This window comes from Sander lucioperca, chromosome 2 (genome assembly GCF_008315115.2).
Source record: "Sander lucioperca isolate FBNREF2018 chromosome 2, SLUC_FBN_1.2, whole genome shotgun sequence".
In the NCBI taxonomy this organism is placed as follows: Eukaryota; Metazoa; Chordata; class Actinopteri; order Perciformes; family Percidae; genus Sander; species Sander lucioperca.
In genome coordinates this window covers 27255878-27282345 of record NC_050174.1, presented here as the reverse complement: position 1 = coordinate 27282345, position 26468 = coordinate 27255878, and the positions used below count along the sequence as shown (strand labels likewise).

At 40.8% G+C, this 26468-nt stretch overlaps 2 protein-coding genes across 5 annotated transcripts; one reads left to right on the top strand and one right to left on the bottom strand.

The window, feature by feature from the left end:
• Positions 1–744: 744 nt before the first annotated feature.
• Positions 745–8798, top strand: ube2l3b (ubiquitin-conjugating enzyme E2L 3b). The gene is made up of 4 exons (XM_031300491.2): positions 745–830; positions 3797–3892; positions 3975–4161; positions 7216–8798. Exons 1-4 carry the CDS (start codon positions 804–806, stop codon positions 7368–7370), a joined length of 465 nt encoding a protein of 154 aa, XP_031156351.1. The 5' UTR covers positions 745–803; the 3' UTR covers positions 7371–8798.
• Positions 8799–13884: 5086 nt separating this feature from the next.
• On the bottom strand, positions 13885–25737 carry ydjc (YdjC chitooligosaccharide deacetylase homolog). Of its 4 annotated transcripts, none has more exons than XM_031300486.2 (6): positions 25718–25737; positions 20445–20620; positions 18941–19100; positions 18542–18641; positions 17240–17417; positions 13885–16014 (listed from the first exon to the last, which is right to left on the bottom strand). In XM_031300486.2, the coding sequence occupies exons 2-6, from the start codon at positions 20606–20608 to the stop codon at positions 15681–15683; spliced, it is 936 nt and encodes a 311-aa protein (XP_031156346.1). In that variant the 5' UTR covers positions 20609–20620; positions 25718–25737; the 3' UTR covers positions 13885–15680. The 4 variants fall into 4 exon arrangements, with proteins under 4 accessions (XP_031156346.1, XP_031156344.1, XP_031156345.1 ...); XM_031300484.2 differs by lacking the exon at positions 25718–25737 and adding an exon at positions 25476–25683; XM_031300485.2 differs by lacking the exon at positions 25718–25737 and adding an exon at positions 23389–23722.
• Between the last annotated feature and the right edge of the window lie 731 nt (positions 25738–26468).

The following is a 26468-nucleotide window of genomic DNA, read 5'->3' as shown; positions in this document are numbered from 1 at the left end:
AGACTTTGTATGGCAGTACAGCTAAACTGAGGTGTCTTTGTTTATAGAATGTTTTTAAAGACTCAATTTGATCATATCAATAAAAAGTAGGCCCGTTGGAAATAGGCCTATTCCTCTCTTTCATTCACATTGCACAGCTGAAATGTAAGTGTTAAACAAGGTTTAGTGTTAGCATTTTGATTTCTTTATTATTATTTAGCCCATGTGACATTTAAAATGAGCGTATGGTAAAAGCGTGGCCCTATCATGGTCAATAGTCTAAATAGCTATCTGTATTAACTTGAATTGTAATGCAAGTCCAGCTCTATTAACATGCATTAATAATGCAATTCATTTGATTTTTGATTTAAATTCACTTGACTTTTAAACTTAGACTTGACCGATTTACAATGATACAGTCTTATGTGCGTCTTAGCAAGATTGGCATAATATAAAATCTTGACTCTGTAAAATATGAATATGCTGTATCATCTGCTTTAGGTAACGCCTAGCCTAAACCAGAAGTCTGCCCAGGGTGGAAGCCATCCCGTTGTAAAACAGGTTAACTTTAAAGTTAAGATACAGTTAACCTAACAGGCAGATGGCTGATTCTCAGACCCAGGACCAGCAGCACCAGACCAGACCATAGGACCAGACCAGAGTGATAGAGAAAGACTATCTTGGCTCTGGACCAGACCAGACCATAGGACCAGACCAGAGTGATAGAGAAAGACTATCTTGGCTCTGGACCAGACCAGACCATAGGACCAGACCGACCCATATTCGCCGCGCTGTGTATTCTGGGAACACACAGTAGTTTCAAGATGGCGGCGAGCAGGAGGCTGGCCAAGGTAAATCTCCCGATCCCGTAATTTTCATATCATTTGTAATGTGTAAAGACGCATTGGCAGCTGGTGGACTCATTCGGTCTTCGCCTAAATTTATACATGTTAATGTTGTTTGAAGACACAGTTAGTGTCTGTTTTAGCTGTAAACTAAATAAAAACGAGAGGTCACTACTGGCCAACTAGCTAGCTAGCTAACTGTTGGCCGACCAAATGTTAACGTTAAGTTAGGCAGCAAAGCACCGGCAAACTACTAGGCCACAGAGTCGAGAGAAGACAGCCACGGAACATATTTTTCGTTTATTAGCCAAATATAGCTTTCATGCAGCTATGGGTTGTTCGACCGAGGGAGTGAGTTCAGATGTTGCGACATAATAAGACCGTGATCGAAGAAGGCGCTAATCAGCTAACATGCTAGCCTCATATCTTAGCTGCGTTTCAGCTAGCTAACGTTAGCTAAACTCACAGTTAGCCAGGTTGGGGAGTTCGTCACAAGGAAATGAACTCAGTTTCAATCCACAGCTATCATTTTTATTGCTGTTACGTGAAATTATCCGACAGTAAATATCATTACAGGACAACAGGTCGGTGAGACTTTGTAACGTTACAGTGTGAACCTGACACAGAACAATATTAAGCTTTCACAGCTAACGTTAGTTGGCAGAACAGAACAAGGAAATCGGCCTAAACAACTAGCTAAGGTTGGAGTAAAGCATTTCCTTAATTAAGTGTTTTACGGAGCAAACCGGGGCTTTTGTTTAGACAGTTACCTAGTGACTAAAATACTCAAATAAGATGAGACTCCACAGGCTCTGTCAGACTCTGCTCAGCAGATGACAGTCATTGAAGATCAGGCGTACCTTTTTGTTTTACGCACACGACCAGTATATCAGAAGGTTGGGAAACATTGTGTAATTCCCCCTCCTTACTTCTTCCAACCATACTTTAAGATCCTGGGGAAAGCCCTGAGCAATCAGACCCAGCACCAGTGTCTTTATGAGATAGGGAGGATTAGTACAAATTATTCCCTGGCTGGTCACGGGCTTCTCAGCACACTGAAATTATGATATAACATACTATAATAGCACTGAAAGTTAATCAATTATATATTTTTTTAAATCACCAAGCTCTAGAAATCACATTTGATGAGTTATATGTTCTGTATATATAATCATATATTCTATAAAAGTAACTAACTACAGCAGTTAGATCAACAAAGTGTAGGATATTGTATAGATTCTGGGTATCTATTTCAATTCTTATTGAATGTAGCTCTGATTTGTGGGCACATTATTTAACAGAAAAAGCAAAACAGCCATTTGTAAATGACAGAGTTTCTAAACACTGCTTCTACTGTTGACATGGGGCAAAGTGTAGACAGACACAAGCTTAACACAATCACCTCAGCTCCATTCCCCATTGTGCATGCACCCTTACCAACCGGTGGAAGTCACTAGTGCTGCAAAAACTTAAGGCAACGTCTTACCTGCAATCAAAATTCTTGCAAGGCAGGCTGGAGGCAGCACTTTCAGTAATTGGACCGGGGTGGTGGGCTAGAACTTTACAGTCATCTCCTCTCCTTAAAGGGTTGTTTAGTTTTTTTCAACCTGGATCCTATTTCCCCATGCATTTGTGTCCCAATAGACTGATGTGAACAAAAATCTTTGAAATTGGTCCAGTGTTGAGCGTGAACAAAGTGACCGACCGTGGCTGCAATGTAACTTAATTGGGCAATTGTGCACCCTCGATTTTTGTCCACTAAAAGTGATTGTTTTTGCCACTGATGGGCTCAGATTGTAACTAAAAGTGTCTGACGACATGATCGATCTCAGGAGGGGACCTCTTGTCTGAAGACAGCGGTGTGGAGAGTGGAATGCGAGTCAAAAGCATTTCAGGAACACAAGCTAAAAGATTTTCAGTGCCATGGCTCAATATTTAAATGATTTCGAGAATGTGGATGAGGTCATTATAATTCCATGGCCACTGGTATTCATTTGAGCCAGAGTATACGGACGAAGAGAGCGGAGGAGGGTGAAGCAGCTTCTGTAAGCCTGCGGCACTCGGGGACATTGTTTGTGTTCCTGTGGGTGCTGTGCCCCTTTGCCCAAAGTGGAACAATGCCGATGTCAGGAGTGGGACCTGTTGCTGCCAGATATCTGTGGTCTTGATGTGTCCAGTGATAGACCTCGGACACAACGCTGTGTCACCACGACAGAGGATTCCCCCTCTAATCAACAGGGTTCTAAGACATGAGCAAATACAAGCCATTGTCTTTATTGAAAATCTTTTAGGATAACGTGAAACCATGGATGTATTATAGCCTATTGACTGCATGAAACACTTTGCAGCCGCTGCCTCTCTCTCTCTCTCTCTCCCCCCCTTGTCCTTGTCCGCTCTTCGTCCATATACTCTGGCTCAAATAAATACAGGCAGCCATCGAATTATGATGACCTCATCCACATTGTCGAAACCATTTAAATATTGAGCCATGGCACCGAAAATCTTTTAGATAACACAAGCCTATAATTTCTGCAGCCTACTCCAAAACCACAGACTCCCGGAAAGCCTTTCTCCCGACTCACCTTCCACTCTTCACACCGCTGTCTTCGGACAAGAAGTCAGTTTACATCAGAAGTTTAGTTGACATCAGTCTATCAGACACAAATGCATGGGGAAATAGGGTCCAGGTTGGAAAAAAAACTGAAATTACCCTTTATGTTGCATTGTAGAGCGCTATCTCTTTTTTGCCACAAAGTAAATGCTATACACATGCGTTAACACGCGCATAACCAGGAAGGTACGGTAAGGGAAATTAAAAAACACTACAGCTTTTTAAGCAGTTTTTTTTAAATAATGCCCTGGTTCTACACTTGAACCGGTTCCAATTCAAAACTGGTTCTCTATACTCAACCCCTTTTAAACATGGACATTGTTTAACTTCTGTAATATACAATGTTCTTCTTTTCTTTCAGGAACTTGAAGAGATTCGCAGGTCTGGAATGAAAAACTTCAGAAACATTCAAGTTGAGGAATCAAACCTATTGTCATGGCAAGGGCTCATTGTTCCTGTAAGTAGCCACTCCTTGTTTGACTGCTCTGCCATTTGTTGGCTCACAGTTTCCTTTACTGACACCCTTTCTTGAATTCCAGGACAACCCTCCTTATGACAAAGGTGCGTTCAGAATCGAAATCATTTTCCCCACCGAGTACCCTTTCAAGCCTCCCAAGATCACATTCAAGACAAAGATCTATCACCCCAACATTGATGAGAAGGGTCAGGTGTGCTTGCCTGTGATCAGCGCAGAGAACTGGAAGCCTGCCACCAAAACTGACCAAGGTGGGTGTGTTAGTGTTACTCTGTAAGTGAGCTGATGCTACATAATCACCTTTTGTCTTAAATCTCATAGTATTACGCATTCATGTTTCTACACACAGCAGGGCTTTGGTTGAAATTGTTGACAAAGATGCTAACACAAGTTTTAGTGCCAATACCAAAACAAAACCGTTTCAGTTTCAATACTTCATGGAGTAGACTGTATAGAAACAGAAACGTAACAATATTTACCTCGCGTACAGTTGACCTACATTGAGTGTGACAGGAACCATACAGCACTAAGATCAAAGTCATTACTGCAAAATAGTAATAGCCTCTAAAGTTGTATAATTATTATTCAGCTTTTTTATTGGCCAAATCACATCGTTCTCTCACGGCCCAACCGCAAATGTTCTGTGGAGCGTTCAAAGGCACGGGGATTCAGGAACCTTTCAAAATTAGCTGCTCAAGGTAACTAGGCTCTATTTAGACGCTGTAGTGGACATATTTCCTGGTTCCTAGCTAGGGTTGGGTATCGTTTGGGTTTTTTCCGATACCGGTGCTAAAACGATACTTTTGAAACGGTGCAGGTGCCTGAACCAAGATATATATATATATATATATCTATCTATCTATCTATATCTATATCTATATCTATATATATATATATATATATATATATATATATATAAAAAATATAAAAAAGGAGCACAAAACGACAGTTGGTGACATTAAAGAACGGCTTGTTTATTGCTACTATGGCCATGAGAGAACGATGCGATTTGGCCAATAAAAAAGCTGAATAATAATTGTACAACTTTAAGTATAAGCCAAATTACTATCTGCTTACACCTTACGCTAGTGTCAGTCATTTCCCAAAGCTATATATTAGCTTTTGTAATTTCATTGTTTACATTTTCATAAATATTTAGGTCATCATCCAGTGCTTTGCCCATCAAAACACAAATCAAATAATTATGAATTATTATGATTTTGCTTGTAAAACAATCTTATCCTAGGACTAAAGTTTTATGGCAAATATATATTCCTTCTGTGTAGTTCAGTGCAGGATAGTCCTATGTTCTGATTGAACAGTCTCTGCTCCATGAAGCACACCACGTCTCTGACCAAAACATTCTAGCTAGAAGGAATGGACAACTGTGTCGACTTTACTGTGAACCTGCAAGAGAGCGCTGAAATAATGATGGTTTGTCACACATGTTGGTTCATCCACTGCCTCGCTCTGACTCAGTGGCTCCTAAATGTCCCATTCAGAGCTGCAGAAACACTGTATTGCATACAGTAGTTTGCCATGTGTTACAACTACACCACCAGGCGCTGTCTGTTGGTTCCAGAGGCTGGTGGTCTACTTGATCTGATGATGTAGCAGCAGTGTCTCCTCTGCTCACCTCAGCAATCACTTCCTCTTCAGTATTGACCTTAAGCATTTCAGCTAAAAGGGAGTGCTCCCATTCCACAATGTTGTCTTTTAACTTCCTGTCTACAAGGGAAGTGGCAGAAGTAAGAGGTTGTGTCAATCGACATCTTCTGTTTATGATTACCTGCGTTATAGCAAACATCTGAGTAGTTTTATAATCTAACATACAGTGTGAAGGCCTGACAAATGGAAGAAAATAAGAGAAAACATGGACTGCTGTTTACACAGCATCACTAATTAGATGAGTTCTCCACGTACACAGCTCTGTGGTCAGCTGATCATCTTACTGCTATAATATTCATTGGGACTGATCAGAATATGTTGATATTTGTGTTTTTATTATGCAGAGTTCCCCCTAGTGTATTGCAAGCCTGGTGGCCCACTGGGCCTAGGTTGTCCGTCACCAGGCCTAAGCAAATACCTAATATGTGTTTGTAACAATATTAATTTGCAGAAGTTGTCAGAATGTGGCCGTTCAAAACGTATGCTAAAACAATATTTATTTATTTATCCAAAACACACTCATTTGGTTAGTTGCACTATCGCACACATTCTGGGTTTTTTATGACGTGGGCTTGGTGTAACAAGCTGGTTATTCCAAAACCTATTTTCAATAAAATGTATATATACATATACATTACATATTGGGTTAAAAAAGTTGTGTTTTAATTCATATTCATACCAACAAAGCACAAATATGCAGATTTGGTGATCGTTTGTTGCAATGCAAATAATAACCCCCATCATTGTACCGGTAAGTTAAGCATGGCAGCTCTTCCATCAAGCTAATGTACTGTTGCAACACACTGTACAACAGCTGTCAGCTAGCCGTAGCTGTAGCTAACTCTGTGGTATATAGATGGTCTTTTCCTTAATGTGATATCTGCAGTGGATGTGGTGGTGTTATGTCATGACTGTGGACATGTTTTCCCAGCTTTAAGACATTTGTAGTAGTCTGTGTGAACCAATCAGGAACAAGCCTTTCCACGTGAGGTTTAATAGCCAGCAGTAGTGACAGGAAGTTGAACAAACCGGTTGCATGGGGTCAACACTCTGGCTCAAATTGATGCAACAGTCATTCTGTGGCCTGTGGTTCTGTGGTCTTCCAGCCCTGATCATCCAGTGAGAGCTCACATCGAAGTTCCACGTAGAGGAATGGTGCCTTATGTGCTGTCATGTAGCTAAAACTCTCTTCCACTCTAAAGTCAACAGCAAAATTTTCATGGTTTTTACAGAATTGGTGTCTGATAAGTATTTGTATTCCCTGTTGGGTTAACCAATAGGAGAGATTCCCAGGTCACGCCGCCGTTGTTGTATTGCATTAGCTATGTTGAGCAAGCGTCAAGTCTGATTCTGTAACTGTACTAAAATGAACTGAAGCCAATGGGGTCCTGGAGTAAAATACAACAAACACTGTTTGCATTAATTGGTAGATGGTTGCCAGCAATATAAGTTGTAAGCACATAGGACTTACTGGGGTGATTGTGCAAAACCACTGGTATGGTCCCTTGATTAACTCTACCTGTTCAGTGTTGTAAGTGCCATGTACTGCTGCTGCTCTGTCTGTCAGCACATAGTGCTGTGAAACTATAGCATTGTTCATATCTAACGTCATTTCCTTGCCTGTTTGTGTCTTGCAGTAATTCAGTCCCTCATTGCGCTGGTGAACGACCCCCAGCCGGAGCATCCCCTTAGGGCAGACCTAGCAGAAGAATACTCAAAGGACCGTAAAAAATTCTTGAAGAACGCTGAAGAGTTTACAAAGAAACACGGTGAAAAGCGGCCAATGGACTGATCACCTGACAAACGTGTAGCCCTCTCTCTGTCTCTTTCTCCCCCTCTCCTATCTCACCTGCCCCACCAAAAACCAATCTCCCTCTCGCCCCCCTGCTCTCCCCCACACCTCACCACCTTCCCCGCTCACTCTCCTCCCCCCTTCTCCCCCACACCGGTCCTCCCTGCAGTCCAGGAGCCGCCCAGCTGAAGCCAGGCAGCAGCATCCTCAGCCTCCCTCCCCATCCAGGACTCTCTGTGGATCAGACAGCTTCCTCCACCTCCTCTTACTACTGCTCTTCCTCGGCCATAAATCTCCAGACCATTTCTAACTTTCTACTCTTTTCTTAATGTGAAAATGGAAAAGAAATGCTAAGGGAATGTGATGTTCAAATGAAGTTAGATGGAAATACTGCATAATGTGTTAAATTTTTCTTTATGCGTTCCCTCTATATAAACAACTCTTTTGTTAAATAGATCTCACTTAAACATGATTTTTCTGAAGTATTATTTTTTTCAGAGCAGTAAATCTGGTTAATCACTCCATTTTTTTTCCTTTTGCCCTATCATCAATAATCTTTTAAGCAAAAACAAACAAATGTGACAGACAGAATGGAAGCTGTAGGTAGGACCTGGAGGTGTGTGCCGACTGCAGTGTTTCCCTTACTCAACTCCACTGCTTCTAGAGCTGCACTGTACTCTGAGATGATCCCTCCCACATCTCCTTCCCCAGTTTGCAACCCACTGAGCAGAAACAAACAATAACAGGCCAAACGAATTGAATTGGTATTGCTGAAAATGCTGGAGAAGATGCTTGAGTGTTAAAGAAAATAACAAACACTCCAAACATGCAGACATAATTAGCAGGCCCTCAAAGACTATCCCCACATTTGATGGGTTTTTGCAACACCGACAGTTGACCTCCCTCAGGCTAAACCAGTTTTCAGCATGATAAATAGCTATTGTGATTTTCTTTTCCTTATTAATAACAATTTGCTTTCTCCACTTGAAATTGTTTGTGTGGCACTTGATATATAAAATTGGTAACGTGGGAAGAACCTGTTTGGTTAATTTGAATATTCCAGGCATGTCTCCTCTCCCACTATTGGGCACCCCAATATAACCACCTATCACATTAGAACTGAGCCTTTACCACACTGAGACATATTCCAGTGGCAGTGGACTGTCAGCTGCTGAAAGGGACCTAACCTGTCGGGGAGGGGGGGGGGGGGGGGGGCTGGAAAAGAATGCACTCAGCTGGAATGAAGCTCAGCTCCTGGAGATGGTCCTAGAAACAAGCACCATGAAGGCAGTTGGAGAGGGCTGGCTGTCTGGGGATGTGTCAGGACATGGAAAGGGACTGCAGTGGCCAAAAACCACCATGTAACAGCTGTTTGATCTGGTCCCAATATTGTTTCATAATAAAGATGGCTAACCATTTGGCCTCACTGTCTGCCTGGTAGTGAAGTGGATGTTGCTCATATTTGTCTTTGGATGACTAGACAGAGGAGCAACATGATTTGATTTACAATATGGTAGAAAACAGGTTGAAGCGACCTCACCTGTGTAATTTAATTAACAAACGTGCATGTAGTTGCTCTATAGTTTAAAAAAAAAAAAAAAAACTCACGGCCCACTGAGCTTTTAACCGATCGCAGGCTTCTGCAGTGAAAGACTCCCAACATTGTGAAATACAGTTGATAGCTGTTGAGTTAACATTTAAGATTTTTTGTTGGTAAACTGTTGTCATATAGTTTTAGACATATTGTCCACGTTGAATCCCATTTACTACAAAGTGTTTACTTTCAGAGTATCCTTAAATATAATTCAGAACACAAATATGAAACATGGAGAGAAAAAATGCTACTCTTAAGTTTTTAGGATGCAAAGATGTGCAGATGGCACAGTAAAGCTGTTATTTGACACCAGTCACTTGAGTGTAACTCTTAATTCAACACAAAGGTAAGAAGTAGCTTCTAATAGTTAAAGGTTTGAGTTTGTTCCACTTTAATCTGACCTCAAAGTACAGAAGCATTCTTCCACCATACAGTAATTATAGGATATTTAATAACCGATGACTAATGGCAGGGTACAAAAAGTACTCGGCTTCTTAAGTAAAAGAAGCAATGTAAAGATACTCCATTACAGGTAAAAGTCATAAAAGCATAAAAGCAAAGTTTTTCAGCAAAATGTATTTTAATTATAAATAGTTACAAAGTAACCAAAAACTATGGATGGTAAATAAGTAAAGTGGAGTAAAAAAGTACAATGTTCCCCTCTGAAATGTAATAAAGTAGAAGTTGAATTAGTAACATAAAACGCTAGTGTGTGTAGTACAAGTAGCCTGAGCACTGTGCCATATTCTGCTCAACGTGTGTGGCTGTCTATCAGGTGATATGCAAACCTTCAAATGTTTGTAATTATCCTTATTTGTCAGTGTGTTACAACTGGCCGGTCCAGTTTTAACATACAGGGCCCTATTTTAACGATCTAAAAAAATAATTGACTTTTTGTTGGTCAATGGCACGATCACTTCCCGCTGCCTCAAGATAGCAATATGCCCAGAATGTACCTGAACACACCTCCCTGTAAGACCAGCACGCCCAGAATGCACCTGAACACACCTCCCTGTAAGACCAGCATGCCCATGGGCACACGGATGGGTGCAGGTGCATTTGCTATTTAAGCAACGTGTCTTAAAGTGCTCATATTCTGCTTTTTGGCTTTTCCCCTTTCCTTTATTGTGTTATATATCTTTTTTGTACATGTAATAGGTTTACAAAGTGAAAAAGCCCAAAGTCCACCCCAAAGGGACTTACCATCTCCAACAGAAAACACTGTTCACAAACTGCTCCAAACAGCTCTATTGTAGTCCAGCCTTTACTTCAGAGACAAACGTGGTCACTTTGGAACACACGTTATAATGCTCACCTAGCTGCTAGCATGCTAGCCTAGCTCTGCAACTGACTAGCTAGCAGTACTTACTAAGCATGTGTGACTCCCAACAAAGATGGAACAGAAGTGAGATGTCTCACTCTGTAGCTAAAACAGAGAGCTCAACACACAGGGTGAAAAGAGGAGCTGCAGCAATGTGCAGTACAACAAAAATATGTTGTTTTCTGAAAATTAAACCACATAAACCTATTCTGGTACAACCTCTAAATACAATTATGAACCTGAAAATGAGCATAATATGAGCACTTTAAACTAGCAAAGACACTTGCGTCTGGCTTTGCGCAGCGCTGCGCCCGGTGTAAGATAGGGCCCATAATGTGATTTGTGATTGCATCTTCGTCAAACTGAATAAAGTGATTTCAAGTTGCTGATTGAGTGGGCCCCTGAACTCAACCTTCACCAGTGGTGGATGATTCAGATCATGTAGGCTATTCAAGTAAAAGTATTATTAACACAAGGACAAAATACTTATATGTACCTATAATTAAGACTTAGGGGTCCAAGCAAGTATGCAAGGCAACATGGCTCCCAGAAACTCTGAACCCCATTGTAATTGCATTTCATTTCTTTTCCAGAGGTAAAAGTGTCACTGCAGCCTAAACCGTACATGCTGGGGCGGTTCCCGTTACAGACCCCAGACACAAAACTTGACACACTTCTGCCACACATGCACACGTTCCTGAATTTAACTGAATCTCCTGAAATAGGCCACCTCCATTTCAGCCTAAGATTAGGCTACGTTAGATAGATAGATAGATAGATGGATAGATGGATGGACGGATGGACGGATGGACGGATGGACGGATGGACGGATAGACAGATGGATATACGGATGGATACATGGATGGATGGATGGATGGATGGATGGATGGATGGATGGATGGATGGATGGATGGATGGATGGATGGATAGATGGATGGATGGATGGATAGATAGATAGATAGATAGATAGATAGATAGATAGATAGATAGACAGACAGACAGACAGACAGACAGACAGACAGACAGACAGAACATAGGTAGTTGGACTTTATTAATCCCAAATTGGGAAATGACTCTGCAGCAAGTTACCAAGGACAACACACATACTCACTGACACACATACAGAAAATACAAGAAATATACTAGAAATAATAAATAAGATTATTATTAAAGATTAATAAGATAAAATAAGATAGCAAAGATAAAAATGCCAGAACTACTGAAAAATATACTTAGATGAATGAAAAGTGGTCGGGGTTATTCATGATAGATGACAGTTTGTTCAGTGATCTCCTCTCAGACTCCACCACAGCTTCAAATGTCACCTCACATACCAAAAATCTACATATGTGGACCACCAGGTGACTCTATAATCAAGGTTGGCACATTAAATACACACTGCACATTTAAAAACCCTGCATCCACGTGCTCCTTGAATGACGCTGAATTTGTAGGAGGGTTAGTTTAAGCATTTGTCAACCGTTGATGCTTAGGTAGTTGGTATAAAGTTATGTATGCTAAAGGTATGTTTTAAGAAGATAAGTGGTTTTGTTTTTGATAATATAAGATAATATGATGTGTGTGTATATACAGTTTAATGCTCAAGACTTGACGTTGTCCTGAATTCAATTAGTTCATGAGGGATGCTTTAAAGTGTCCCTCGTTAACTATACTCTTACAAATACTCAAAAGAGTATTTAGACAATTTTCAATGCCCAAGATTTGACATTGTTTTGGGCTAATTTTCATGATTTGTTTTGTGAAATTATTATTAAGGAGGAGTTTTGGGACAAGACAGAGCTTGTTGATGGACCTATGTACGATGGAAACAGGACTGAACAAACAATTTCATGCTTGATGTTGGAAACCCTCATCTGCGATCACATATTCTAAAGTCATGCTTCACTTCCCAGGTTGTTATGGTCATTTCTTCAGTATGTCATGGTGTTCAGCAAATGGAAGCACAGAGCAGGTCCAGCTTCTAGTTGAGGTGCAGCTTCTGGACAAGACAATGTAGTATATGACCATTCTATAACTTTCTATAAACTTTGCTTAAAGGTTTGTTATAAGGGAGTCCTATGAACTTTACTCTACATTTACTGAGAACATCTGGAAATTGTTAACATGAGTAGGGGTCCCCCCAAGACAGAAGAGACCTTTTTTGGAGTTGTGCCAGATAACAGGCATCGATTGGTCAGTTAACCATCCAATGGTATACTTACAAAATTGCGTCCTATGATGATACAATGCATAGGATATATATGTTGCTCACACAAAGAAAAGTCAGAACGATTTTTGGAAGAATTTGGGTTGGTCGTTCTCCAAGCTCTCTGCAGGAGTTTGTAAAATTGATGCTGAATCTTTGTTTGTAATAAACCTTTTTATAATCAAGAACAGTGTCGGCGGATTCCTCTTCATACAGCATCACAGCATTACTATTTAAGACACCACAACAACCTGCACGTTGAAGAGAAAATGAGTTAGGGAAGTGAGTGGTAAAGACTCAGTGATGAGAGTGATGTGCTGGTAACCTCTCCTCTCAACTAGTTAACGAGGGATGCTTTAAAGGAACACAGAGGAAGAGTATATGGGCAATTTTCATTTTTTTTATTTGTCTTTTTGGTGGCCCATTCATCACCTTAGGAACATATCTGATGAAATATCCTCAACCCAAGGTTTACTATATGACCTTATAACGTAAATTAAGACGGCATCTCATGGCATTCTGCAGGAAATGGAACTACGAAGCAGGTAAAGCTTCCAGTTCAGGTGCAGCTTTTGGATGGGACTATTTTCGAGTGTTTGAAAAGAGAAGCAGTGTGAGTGGTAAAGACTCAGTGATGTGCTGGTAACCTCTCCTCTCAACTAGTTAACGAGGGATGCTTTAAAGGAACAGAGGAAGAGTATATGGACACTTTTCAATGTTTCACATTTGAGACTGAGATTGTTGATGAATTGTGTACAATAGAAACAGGATTTTAAATAGAGGTTCATTCTTCATCCAGTCAACACATCTGTGACAAAATATTCTCAACTCAAGGTTTGTTTACTACATTGAAATGATAATGTATTATTGTTTATTATTTGTTTTGAAACTTATCATCACTACCTTTTCACGAAGCTCAATGTGGTGAATTGTTGAGGATTTTTTTATGTGAAAAAAGCCCTTGTCTCTCTTCAGGGATGGTCTCTAAAGGCATACTGAGGAGAGTATTTCTATATTCAATCCTCAAGATCCTTCACATTTGTTCATTGTGTAAAAATATGAGATTTTTATGAGGAGTTTTGGGAAATGACTGAGCTTGTTGACTGCCTTGTACTTTGAAAACAGGATTTGACATCAAGGTTTATGCTTGTCCTTGGGTACACTTATTAGTGTGTAACAATAACTCACCACCTGAACCACATAATCCTGAAAGTAGATGGCGCTGGAGCAGCAGGCCCAGACTTGGCCGTCACCGGCCATCAGAGCTGCGAGGGCTCTGCAGTGACCAGTAACAGGGCCAGTCTTCCCCAGACCCCCACTGACACTGACTCTTAACCCCCATTTTCAAGATTAACATGTTGCTTTCAGAATCCAGACAGAGAAACATCAGACATCATTTTGACATAATTTATTAGCTCAGCTCTTCAGTTGTGATCTTTGTAACAATTCAAATAGCAATGTATAAAAAAAGCTTCAACAGAAACTTTATCAAAATATAGGATTTCAAATACCCAGATACCAGCTGTAAATATTACAAACATACTGTACTGTTACAGGTGATTTCTCTTAGAGACACACATTTGGCAGGTTATCAGATGTTCAGTGCTACACAGACCTGAGATTATTGGAAATCATCCCTTCACCCTCTTTAATAAAAACCACAACAACTACATGACTTCATTCACTTGTACAGAAATAGGCTGATTTGACCCACCCTTCCACTGTTTTACACTGGGCAGAGTTTTTCTATGATAGAATACTACCTGACCCACAGATCGCTGTGTGGTCATTTGATTAAGCACATTAATTGAGGAATATGCAACAGTGAGCACAAAACTGAAATAATGAAGGTGTTAAGAATAGAGTCTGAACCTCAATAATACATAATAACATACATAATAACTCATCTTAAAAGTAAAACATGTGTCTTCTTTCTGTAGTTTCATTCATCAGTAATAACATTAAACCCAATAACCCTAAAACATGAGTTAAAGCTGACATCTGGGGAGATGATGACATCACTACAGGGCAGCCAAGACAATCAGACAGAAACCCAAGCACCAGTTTATCCAGATTATCTAAATATCTGGAGGTCAAACTGAAGTTCAGTGTCTTTGAGTTGATACCAATAGTCCTTCAACGTACAAGAAAACGGTGTGAACACAACTCCAGTGAGTACAGCAGGTTAGAGCTGAAGCAGGAAGTGGGGCAGGCAGTTCACTGTCTTCTGAATAAGTTTGACTAGCCTGCTGGTTTGTTCCCAACCTGTCTAATCGTCCCTGATCTCAGCTGTTAACTTGTCCACTCTACTTGGTGACTACTGTGCATGATGATGGACAAAACTACATTATAAAAACATATGACTGTGCAATTACTGGCATGTTGGTAGCAGCACCTGGTATGGCTTACATACAGAACAAACTTTTTTCTATCAACTTCAACAATCACCTCTTCATTATTCAACATACTTTAAGGAGAGCAATACATTCCAGTTTATAGGTTACTGTAGTTTTTATGTAGTGCTTCTGTGCTCCACAGTCTTACTTATGTATTAGATAGCATTAAAAAACGACTCATACGGTTTTACCAGCGTGGCAGTGTACATCTTTCTGTGCTTTTAGAAATTGTCTTTAACAAAAAGAAAGATTGTGCTGTTGTTGGAGCCATGTCTGGACTAAAAGAGAGAGACAGGTCCATTCTCACAGAATAGTTACCACTATGTTACATTGTTTTGTTTGTTAAAATTTCACCTTCTATCACATACTATGAATTAGGGCAGATTTAAAATAATTTGTGGTATTACGGATGTCAATGGGACTCACTCACTTTGGTTCTCTACAGTATACACACACGTAGAGCTGGGCGATACGGAGAAAATCATATCATCACTCATCGATATTGCGGCGATATTGTAGGGTTGACTATTGGTGCTTTCACAAAGTATTTACACAATGAGAGTTTAGATAAATAACCACCAATAATGTGGATACAATGACTAAGTGGGGAAAGGCGAATAATAGAACATCTAGAACAGTCTGGCCACTTTTCTGAAATGCGGCCTTTAAAACCAGGAAAAAAACACGATATCCAAAATCTTCGATGAAATATTGTCTCATATCACGATATGGATATAATACCGCTACATTGCCCAGCCCTACATACATGTTTGCCACTGTAAGACAGCAGTCCTCAGATGTCTTTGAAGGCACAGAGCTGCACTCTCTCCTGGCTGTAGAGGGCCAGCAGCGACGGGTCTCTGAGCACGCTCAGCTCGTGCTGTCTGTCAGCTGACTGGGAGAAGTCGTCGGGGCCCTCTCCACAGCCTCCTTCCTGGGGGTGGCTGGGGTAACCCGGGTGGACCATGAGCTCTGCTGTGACCACAGGCGGATGACAGCCGGATGCACTGCTGCAGCTAGTGCCCGAAGAAGGCCCTGCCGCCAAGGCGTGGCTCAGGGCCCTCTGCAGGTTGGGGACCGACATGTTTTGGCCCATGGTGGTCAGTCCCAGGTACACATCTGGCCACCTGTGGACATGGGAAAGGTATTAGTGTTTGTCAGCCATAGACGGGGAGGCACTCTGCAGAGAATCAATCCGTCAACTCCCTACAGCAGCAGACTGACAGCCACGGGCATAGATGAACATGTTTAGGGCCTGTTCACACTAATCTAATCTAACACAACTGAGTCCATGCTCGGACACTTTTTTGGCTTATGTTCTATCAAAATATCTGTTTAACACAAATATTATCTATCTATCTATCTATCTATCTATCTAGAACGTCTTTGTACCACAGCTGTGACATAATTTTAAGGTTTTATAACATTTAATGCCTATGTTATTGGTCCCTTTATTAATGGATCATTTAAAAGTCATATTGTTTTTAGTGAAGTGGCTAAGGAGCTTCTGAGCTACACTCATGTCCTCTTGTAAAAACAGCACCTGTTTCCCCTCTAGGGATTAATAAAGTGACCTAATCTGAATTAATCTAAAGGGGTTTAGATAGTTATCCATCTGTGTGCCTGTTACATGTGCCTCTGGTGTGTGTGTGTCTAGTTTTCTCCCTCTGTCCCTCTGTCCCTCGTTCTGCCTTCCTCCCTCTGCCTGTTGCACACCTGAGCGTAATCAGTGCTCAGGTAGAGTGGGGGGGGAGGTGATTAGAAGGCAGAGAGTGAAGGGACAGAGGCACATGAAGAGCACACCACCTTTTGGTCTTTTTGGCCAGGGTCTCCAGTCCCTTTTGTTTCTCTTTGTTTGCTACTTTTGGGAATATTTTTGCATTATCTAATAAAGCTTGTTGGTTAATTGTTAACCTTGTGTCTGGCATCCTTTTTTTTTTTTTTTTTTATATGTTGCAATCCCTTTTGAGCCTTGGTTTGTTTCTTTAAATGGAGGCCGTAACAGTGCCACATATGTACATGATACAACAATGTCTGTAGAGTGTCTTCAATCTATCGGACACACCAATACTAAGCATGTTTCTAGTATGAAGTGTGTTCGTACCTAGTCCATGGTTTGCTCTGAAAAACTGTATAAATCTCTATGGTTCACAACCATGTACACACCAAGCCAGAGCTCACGTGTGCAGAAGACAACGGGTGAATGTCTGTGCTGTGCGTCGGCTCATCCAGATTCTCTCCACATTGTTTTATGTTCAAACACTTTGCGGGTGCACCTAAGCCAGTGAACCCCCCCACACACACACACACACACACACACACACAGACAGACAGACAGACAGACAGACAGACCTGATTCCGTAGCGTGTGAAGACAGGGATGGAGTCCAGCGCGTCCTTCTCCACCTCTGTGTAGAATGTGTGGAGGTGTTCTGGCACGGCTGGACAGCTGTGTAAACCTGGCTCCACTGGAACTCGAGTGTATGTGATCTTGAGATCTGACAGGACCTGTGCAAACACCTCACGCACCTCTGCAACACCCAGCACTACAACATCAATACCCCCGGCCCCGCCGCAGCTGCTCTACTGGTTAACATTATCTCATGGACTTAATGTAGTCATCGTGGCCAACAATTACAGCAAAACTACTATTACTATCACTATTAGTGAAACAATAAGTAAATCAACAGAAAATAATTGGCAAGTTTTCTGATAACCCAATTAATAGTCATTTATCAAGCGAAGTAAACATGTTCTTGTTCCAGCTAATCAATTGTTAGGATTTATGGGACTGTAAACTCAATACCAATTTTAGATTTGGACACGGAGAAAGCTAAATGTTTCTCCAAAGACTCCAAAGTCTTTTTTCCAACAAGTTCCAGGAGCTGTCGAATGAAAAATCCTAATTTGTTCAATTAAGTTGAGTTGCTCATAGCTGAACAAAATAGGATGTTGGTGAGACAGCTCCTGGAACCTGTTAGAAAAAAGCATGAAGTCTCTGGAGAAACATTTAGCTTTTTCTGGTACGTCGAATCAGGACTATATAAAGGTGGAGGATAAGTCTGACTAAGATGCTGTTTTTTTTGTACGTCTGTAACCTGTTTATATTATTATTATTATACTGTACATTCACTTCCACCTGTATATTGTCACTGTCGGGTGAAACTCTTGTATGGCCAAAACTGTTGCTTTTCAGGAAATGAAGCGCATTTGAAAACATTATATTTAGCTATTTACCATCGACAAAGTCAGATGAAATCGCCTCATCACTGTTCAAATATTTATAAAAACCCACAGGCAGATGTAAAGGCTGACCATTAGCATTGATTTATGAAATTAAAATTAAAATGACAAAATATGGAGATACAAGGTTTCTGTCTGACAGCACCGATATGCTTTCTGTTTATGTTCTAAAAAGTTAGAGTCTGCCTCCATGACTATGGTATGCCACATGCTGCTGTGTGCCATGTACCAAGCCTGTGAAAAATTCTATAAAAAAAGATATAAAAGAATAAATGTTACCCGTTCTGACATTCTATTATTTTTTTTACTTATGTGACTTATTGAGACATGTGCAGCTTGTTGAGACATGTAGTGGGCATTAGTGGATCAGCAGCAGTTACAGTTTGTGTGTGTTTGTCCCCCTTTGCTTTACCTGGCAGGACATGGACGTGTTGGTGTCCGTCCATGTGGTGGGGCAGGTGCCCCGTCAGTTCCCTGAACAGCCGGACTTGGGCCCGCAACTCCAGCTCCACCTGGGAAGGAAGAACAAACCTGGAAGTTACAGTAATAAAGAACACAACTTCCTCTTTTTCTCTTGGTAGCTGCATATTAAAAGGAGTTAGTTACTGTCATGGTTGTGGTTTCAGTTGTAGTTTTTCCTGTTATATTGTGTTAATTGATTTCCTGTTTCCTTGTTGTTTACTATATCATGTGTTCCTGTATTCTCCTAGTTAAACCCTGTTCCATCCGTGTGTATGTTTCATATATAATAGGTTTATAGATGTTGATCCAGTGTGTTGCTGATCCCAAGCTGGGCACTGGAGCAGTGTACCTGTTTCATGCTGAGCTGACCTCTCTCCAGCGCCTGGCGGAAGCCCATCTTCCCATGGAAGAAGCCTCGCTGGTTTACCAGCGTGGAGGCCTGCTGCAGGCTCGGACACACTGGAACGCCCTCTGACAGGTTGGCGTGGAGGCCCATGGGGATGTTGTGCCTGGCAAGAAAAGAGAAACTTCTGTCATATTATGTTCAGGGTTTTTCCTGCATAGAGGAATTTTGGCACCCCCCCCAATAATGAGGTTATAGCCAGCCTCAAAGGAAAATCACCTGCACCAAAATGGCAAGAATTGAGAATAGAAATACCAATTCAAATCCTTTCTAAATGTGTTTAAAGCACCACTATGTAAGTTTTCCCACTTCGATCCCCCTACAGGTTGGAAGCAGAATTGTCCATTACATTACATTATGCAAGTTTGCCAGATTGGGTAGTGGATCTGTAATGTAATGTAATGTAATGTAATGGAGAATTCCTCTTCCAACCTGTAGGGGGACCGAAGCGGGAAAACTTACATAGTGGTGCTTTAAGAGCAATTTACCAAACTGTTAAACAAGCAGAACGTTAAACGTATATTAATATTTATTCAAATATTAATATAATTTTTTTAACCAGTCTGGTAATTTAGGGTTTTATTTACTCAAGCATAATATATCAAATTGTCCGAAATAACAGGTAAATGCTTAGATTTCTGTCAAATAAGGTAACACAGACTAACTGCCTTTACTGTACGCAGCCCGATCATGCTTACTGCCGTGTGTAGGGGCATTTCTGCATTAAAATGTCTAAAAAGGACTATACCTATGTTATATATTTTATTCCAAATGTTTCCAACAATGTTCAAAGCGAGATTAATCTGTAATTTTAACCAATGGCATGGTGCGTGTCATCTGATCACCTGTCAGTGGCGTTATATAACCTTTGACCCCTGTAGTTGCTCTGACTTCCATCAAAACACGGGAAACGCCCGGAGATGTCAGAGTAATGGTAAATGATACAATGTCACAGATTTATACTTAGTAACAGCAATACAGCATGTTTTTATTAATTACATGACCCTTTGCAACACAGTAATACAGTAGAGAACCAATTTATTGATATGATATTTTTTGTTTTTTTTTCCTTTACTTATAACAGGTGAAGAGAGACAGGAAATGGGAGAGAGGGGGATGACACGCAGCAAAGGGCCTCGAGTCGGATTTGAACCCGGGCCACTGGCAAGGACTGAGCCCACATGGGGCGCGCGCTCTACCAGGTGAGCAGGAGGCCGCCCTGATTGATATGATATTTCAATAACAAAGTCAATTTCCTCCTGATATGTCCGTCTGAAAAATGCCATTTTATATTCACAATGTTTGGGCATATGTGGCTTGTGAAAAATGGCTCTAATATTTACTTTGGTGACTATGGGGCAGCCAGGTCTATAAACCAGCCTTTGCTCCTTTGATTTAGTCTGCTAATAACATGTCACATATACTGTTGGTGTCTAGAGCACTAGCCTACCTTTTAGCCAGATCTGCTGCCTCTTTGGCAGCAGAGGCGTTGACCAGCAGTGACACATTAGAAATGCCTCCAGCCTGGAAGCTTTCTACAATCCCCTGGTTTCTCCTGGGACAGTAGCCGAAGTCATCTCCCGTCACCACCAGCATCATTCTGGGCTGTGGCATTATTGCTGATGTCTGTGGAGGACACACAGGAAACAGGTTAACAATCATCATGAGGGCAGCTATGGCTCCAGACACTGAACCCCAAACTGCTCCCGATGGTTAGGCCAGTGCCTTCCATGGTAGCTCGCTGCCATCAGTGCATAGGCGTTTACAGGGGGGATGGGGGGTTACAACCATCCCAATACTCAAAACTGGCCAATGCAACCCACTGCAAAACCTATTACAATTTCCTTTACATAAATTAAGACATTTGCACCATAACTTGATGCAGAGAAGGCACAAATTGTTGCAGAAAAAATCACCAGGATGCAGGAAATGAAGTGGGAGAGCAGATAGGAGGTGGAGGGGGGTGGTGGTTTGGTCTCAGTTGACTCTGAAGTCGGCAGGGTGGGGGCTGCTGAGTTAAACCTGTTAAAAAACAGGTTCAGTTCATTTGCCCTATCCACTCCTCCCTCAATCCCATTGTCAGCTGACCTGAAACCAGTGATGGTTCTCATGCCTTCCACACCTCTCTTACGTTGTTTTTCTGGAGTGGAAACTCCAGCAAACGTGTAGTGATGTTCAAAATTTAAATTTTGCTCAAAAGAGGGGATCTCAACCCCCCCAATGTTGAACCCAAAGTTACGCTCTTGCATCAGTGGGTGGGTGTTTGTGTGAATGGTTGAATGAGAGGCAAATTGTAAAGTGCTTTTGATAAAAGCGCCTCATTTACCAGATCATCACTACAAACAGCAACTGGCCAGTGAGACTCACACATCCAACAATCAACACTGTAGCTACAGTAGCTTTACTCAGCCATTGTTCTGTGTTTCATGATACTGCAGCGGACTCTCAAATCTTATATGTGTTTCTTACTTGCAAATGAACGTACTCCAGCACTTTTTTTTTTTTTACTTTGGGCACGGTGTAAACTTACAAATGACATTAGGGGCACTAGGGGGAAGCACTGGAACATGTTTAGTTTTCACAGAGACTCCTACTGTCAGGATATAGTGACCGTTTCAGCAAATATGACAAGAAACCTACTGAAACTTTAAAGTACATCCACACTAGCTCGGCTACATTTTAAAACATCCTCTCCATTTTGGCCCTCAGTGCACACTAGAACAGCAATTTCCCACCCAAAAACTGAAAAGCACCGACCCTGTGTTAAGAAAGAGATAATAAAATAACAATTACATATTGGCTGTGCCAAGACAGTCAGGAGCTGTGTTAGGGCTGCACAATTAATCACAATTTTATAAAAATCGCAATATGGTGTAGTGCAATATCCAAATCACATATTAACATATTTGTTAAAGGCAAAATATGTGTCAAACCATTGTGGATGAAGTATTGTGGTGCTGCAGAGACAAATCCTATCCTACAGACTAGAGACAAAAAGTCTTTGTTTGGTACAGATCCTCGCAAAAAAAAAAATCACACTATAATCATTTCAACTTTTTAAATGTTAATATTTTTCAATTAAAATGAGATAACGATACAAAAATGATCATTCCCTCCAATATCGCGAATCGTCAATCACCTAAGCTGTGTGGAACAAAAGTAAAAAGAGACAACTATATGTTAGGAGTAATTGTGTAAACATACTCAGCATCCACCAAGCAGCACCTTAGCAACCACCTCGTCACAGATGTAAACATAAACATTGTAAATGGACCCAAGTTGATTTCCTGTTGCAGTATATGTGAATGGCATCAACTGACAGGAAGTTAACAAGGGGCCAGGCTGTTGCCTAGCAATGGAATTCCATTGAAAAGGTTATTGTCTATTTGTCATTGTGTACACTATGTTTACAACCATTTCACAGTTATAAACATAGTGTACACAATGATTTCCTGATTTGTGTGAATGACATCATATGCCAGGAAGTACACAGGTCCAGGATGTTGCCTAGCAATGGAATTCCATTGAAAAGGTCTATAGAAAATATACAATATGGCAATGACTCAGCAGTCAGTTTTAAGAAATAGCCTAAGCAACCACTTGGCAATGTATCAGCAATCATTTTGAGCTTGATTTCAACTAATGCAAATACATTGTTGTCATGTTGTTTTCAAAATATCGAATCCCCTCTTATTCTTTTGTTTCCGAGGACAGTATTTTGCAGTGGTCTAAATGTAAGCTGTGATGCAGCATCCAAGTGTATGCTGGAAACAGATACAAATGTACAGTGTAGATTAGTAACAACTCAGATACAGTACATCCTAGGTCATACATACTTTACACAAATGCATGTGACTCACTGTCATAATAACAACACTATTTCTATTTCACAGTGAACCCTTTATAAAATAATTAAGATGGAGATTAGGGTTATGGAGTTGACATCACAGCTCTTCAACCAGAAACATCCCAGTCCAAGTCGCGTAACGTTGTGGGAAAGATTCCCCAGTAGCAGTGAAATCAACAACCATAGACAGTATTTAAGAACAACACTGCAATAAGCTACTACCTCTGAACAAGACAATGCTTTTTAAATTATTTTTGTTGAGACTGTTTAATAAAACTATATATGTCGATTTTGAAGCTGTCGTTTGCATGTACACAAATACACCTCTCAACAAGCAGTGACCCTGGAGTTGAATCAACCGCCCTCTCAGTTTAAACCATGGATGTATTAAGAGAACTTAAACTATCTGTATTCGCCGGCTAAATCTCCTGTCTGCTTCTCAGCGTCACTGTGGGGCGACCCACTGGAACACCACAGACACGTTAGGCCCTGTGGCTCCGACTAACGTTAGAAGAACACTATCAATTTCACGAATAATACATCTTACCCATTGTATTCCACACGGCTGTCCATATGGTCCGAAGCCACACAAGCCCGGTGAAAATGAACTGTACTTCCGACTAGCAGCAAACCCTAGGAGCAAACCGCATTGGTGTAGTCCGGAGTTGACTTTACTTTACCGCCCTCTGCTGGAGGAAACATGGCGTCCCACCCAGCCGGCAAGAAAACTTCAAAATAAGACTTCCGCACTTCTTTAACATGTAAACTACAAAACAGTTTACTGGGGTGTCAAAATATATTTTAGTTGAATCATCTCTTTTATATATGACTATATTTTATAACATACAGCTCTTCCCCCCTGCCCCCTCTGGGCAGGTCAGACCACAAGATCCACCTCGACCCCTGGTTAACCACCACGACTGTGAGGACATGGTCTGAGGAGTCCTTCGAATCATGTAGAGGCTGTTTTGAGGTGACTGACTGGAATGCACTCAGTGAGACGCATGGTAGGGATGGGCGATGCCACACTTTTAGGATTCGATACGATACCGATACAGATAATTTCTTATTGGCAATTTTTGTCAGTAAAAATATTATTACATTTAAGACAAATACAGACCATTTATACAACATTTATTATGGCCAATACATAATCAAATTAAAATTAAAATAAATATGAATGAAATAAATTAAATATGAACAAAAACATACACATTTTCAGGCCCTTGGCTGTGTCGCTGTCGGCTGTGTCGCACGTTGACGATCATTCACTCGTCTCCTGTCACGTGACATGGGCCAGCTCAATACGCCGCCAGGTACAGGGGTGTCCCGGCACATAGTCATTTAAGTAAGTAATCTAAAACAGCTGAAAGTGATGCATACACCCCCAATTATTATCTTTTAGTTTATATCGATATTTCTTTAAGGAAATCAATGCCAAATGAGTAGCGTGAGTATATCGATCTATCGATACCACAGGATCGGTACGCCCATCCCTAACACATGGTAGGGACATCGATGGGCTTACTGAGTGCATATCGGACTACATAAACTTCTGTGTGGACTCCATTGTCCCAACAAGGACTGTTCATTGTTACTCAATTAACAAACCATTGGTAACAAGGGACATTAAGGACATTTTAAACAGCAAGAAGAGGGCTTTTAGAGCTGGTAATAGAGAGGAGCTGAAAAAGATCCAGGAGGACCTGAAATGGAAGATAAGGGAGGCCAAAGAGAAAGACAGGAGGAAGCTGGAGCGGAAACTCCAGAAAAACAACGTAAGAGAGGTGTGGAAGGCATGAGAACCATCACTGGTTTCAGGTCAGCTGACAATGGGATTGAGGGAGGAGTGGATAGGGCAAATGAACTGAACCTGTTTTTTAACAGGTTTAACTCAGCAGCCCCCACCCTGCCGACTTCAGAGTCAACTGAGACCAAACCACCACCCCCCTCCACCTCCTATCTGCTCTCCCTCCTCCAGTGGGGACTCCTACTCCTCCCCCCAAGGACAACCATCTTTAATTGCCCTCTTCACAACAGCTGCTACTTGTATTCATACTGTACACTGCGCTACAATAGAGTTTGTACAATCCACTGAAACAATCTTTTTAACCTAATCTGACTTGTAACCTAATCTCACTCACTTCTACTTAAAGTTTTTATTTATGTCTGTAAATACTTAACATTTTATTTATGTCTTAGATGTTACTTATTTACAGTATACACTTATTGACTTGCTCTTTTCTTATTTTACCTTGAATATGACTGTGAGCAACAGCAACTAAATAATTCCCCTGAGGGGATCAATAAAGTATTCTAATTGATTTTGCCGTTGGTACTTCACATATTATTCGCTCATATGCCAGTTAACGGTACCTACACAGCTATTGTATAATGCGTGTCATATTGATTTTTTAACATGTTTAAAATGAAACATACCACTTTGCAGTGGATACTGTAATAAAGAGCTTTTATTACGAACAGACCGTCTAGCACGTCACCCTCTCGACAAACGTCAAAGTGGAATAGGCTTACGTGTTCATGTGCTATTACTGTTTACCTGATTCTCTGTATACTGCATTTTGTCAATAAAAATAAATAAAAAAAATAAAAATAAAAAAGGAATAGGCTTACGTTTTACTGTCGAAAAGTTTCTTGTTTCCAGGATTGCGTTGGACAAAGTGCAACGTTAGACAACGTTTACCGGAACCGTAATACACTGGCGGCGTTTCAGATATACGTCAACAAAAACAATGTCAGATAGCATTCATATTTCATCATCACCACCACCATCTATCTCCTCGTCGTTCAGTGTCGTCATCATTCATTAAAATCGCCCACACTTTTTTCCCGCGAGAATAGTTTTCTGAACATACCTTCCTGTCAACCTCACTGAATGCTGAGCTCAGTAACGTGACTGTACTGTACAGACTGTGTACTGTACAGACTGTGTACTGTACAGACTGTGTGTACTGTACACGTGCACAGGTGTGGCTTCTCTCAGGTGTTTATGACGCTTGAAAAGATTACAGGTTCCATGACCTGGAGCCAGAACTCACAGCTGACAAAAGGTCATATCTGGTAACATCATGGCGTTATTTTATGAACAGCACTTGAATGTTACAGTTTCTTCTTACTTTAATTTAACAGGGTTTCTGCAGGTTTCACCAAGTCAAATTTAAGAACCCTTCGAGACCAGTTTGAATGAAATTTAAGACCCATATCAAAACATAAAAAGAAAAGTCAGAGTCCGGTAGCATCGTCTGAAACAACTCCCCAATTTATTTGAAGTATAGGACTGGTATATAACTAGGCTGCAAAATAAGTTGCATTCAAGGGTGTAACTTTGGGTTCAACATTGGGGGGGTTGAGATCTCCACTTTTCAGAAAAAATACACTAAAGCGCTGAGGGAGCATTAGAGGTAGCGTTACATTGACGTAGAAAAATTAAGACCTTTTTAAAATTATTTGTGACAATAATTGAGCGAATTTAAATTAAATTTATTATATTATTAAGATATACATTTTAGACTTGTTTAGACCACGTGGAAACCCTGTTTAAAAGATAAAATACAACAGCTGCTCTTTAGAGAAATATTTGAATTAACAGATTATTTATTTCACTAA

Bases quoted from the DNA above. Each gene is read 5' to 3' on its own strand.
- ydjc (XM_031300483.2), bottom strand. From the start codon at position 21,243: ATGCAAGAGCGTAACTTTGGGTTCAACATTGGGGGGGTTGAGATCCCC. The intron at 18,642-18,940 runs GTACACTGCTCC...CTTCCTTCCCAG, and splicing joins GTCAGCTCAGCATGAAACAG to GTGGAGCTGGAGTTGCGGGC. The intron at 17,418-18,541 runs GTAAAGCAAAGG...TGGGTGTTGCAG, and splicing joins ACACGTCCATGTCCTGCCAG to AGGTGCGTGAGGTGTTTGCA.
- ube2l3b (XM_031300491.2), top strand. From the start codon at position 804: ATGGCGGCGAGCAGGAGGCTGGCCAAG. The intron at 831-3,796 runs GTAAATCTCCCG...CTTTTCTTTCAG, and splicing joins CGAGCAGGAGGCTGGCCAAG to GAACTTGAAGAGATTCGCAG. The intron at 3,893-3,974 runs GTAAGTAGCCAC...CTTGAATTCCAG, and splicing joins GGCAAGGGCTCATTGTTCCT to GACAACCCTCCTTATGACAA.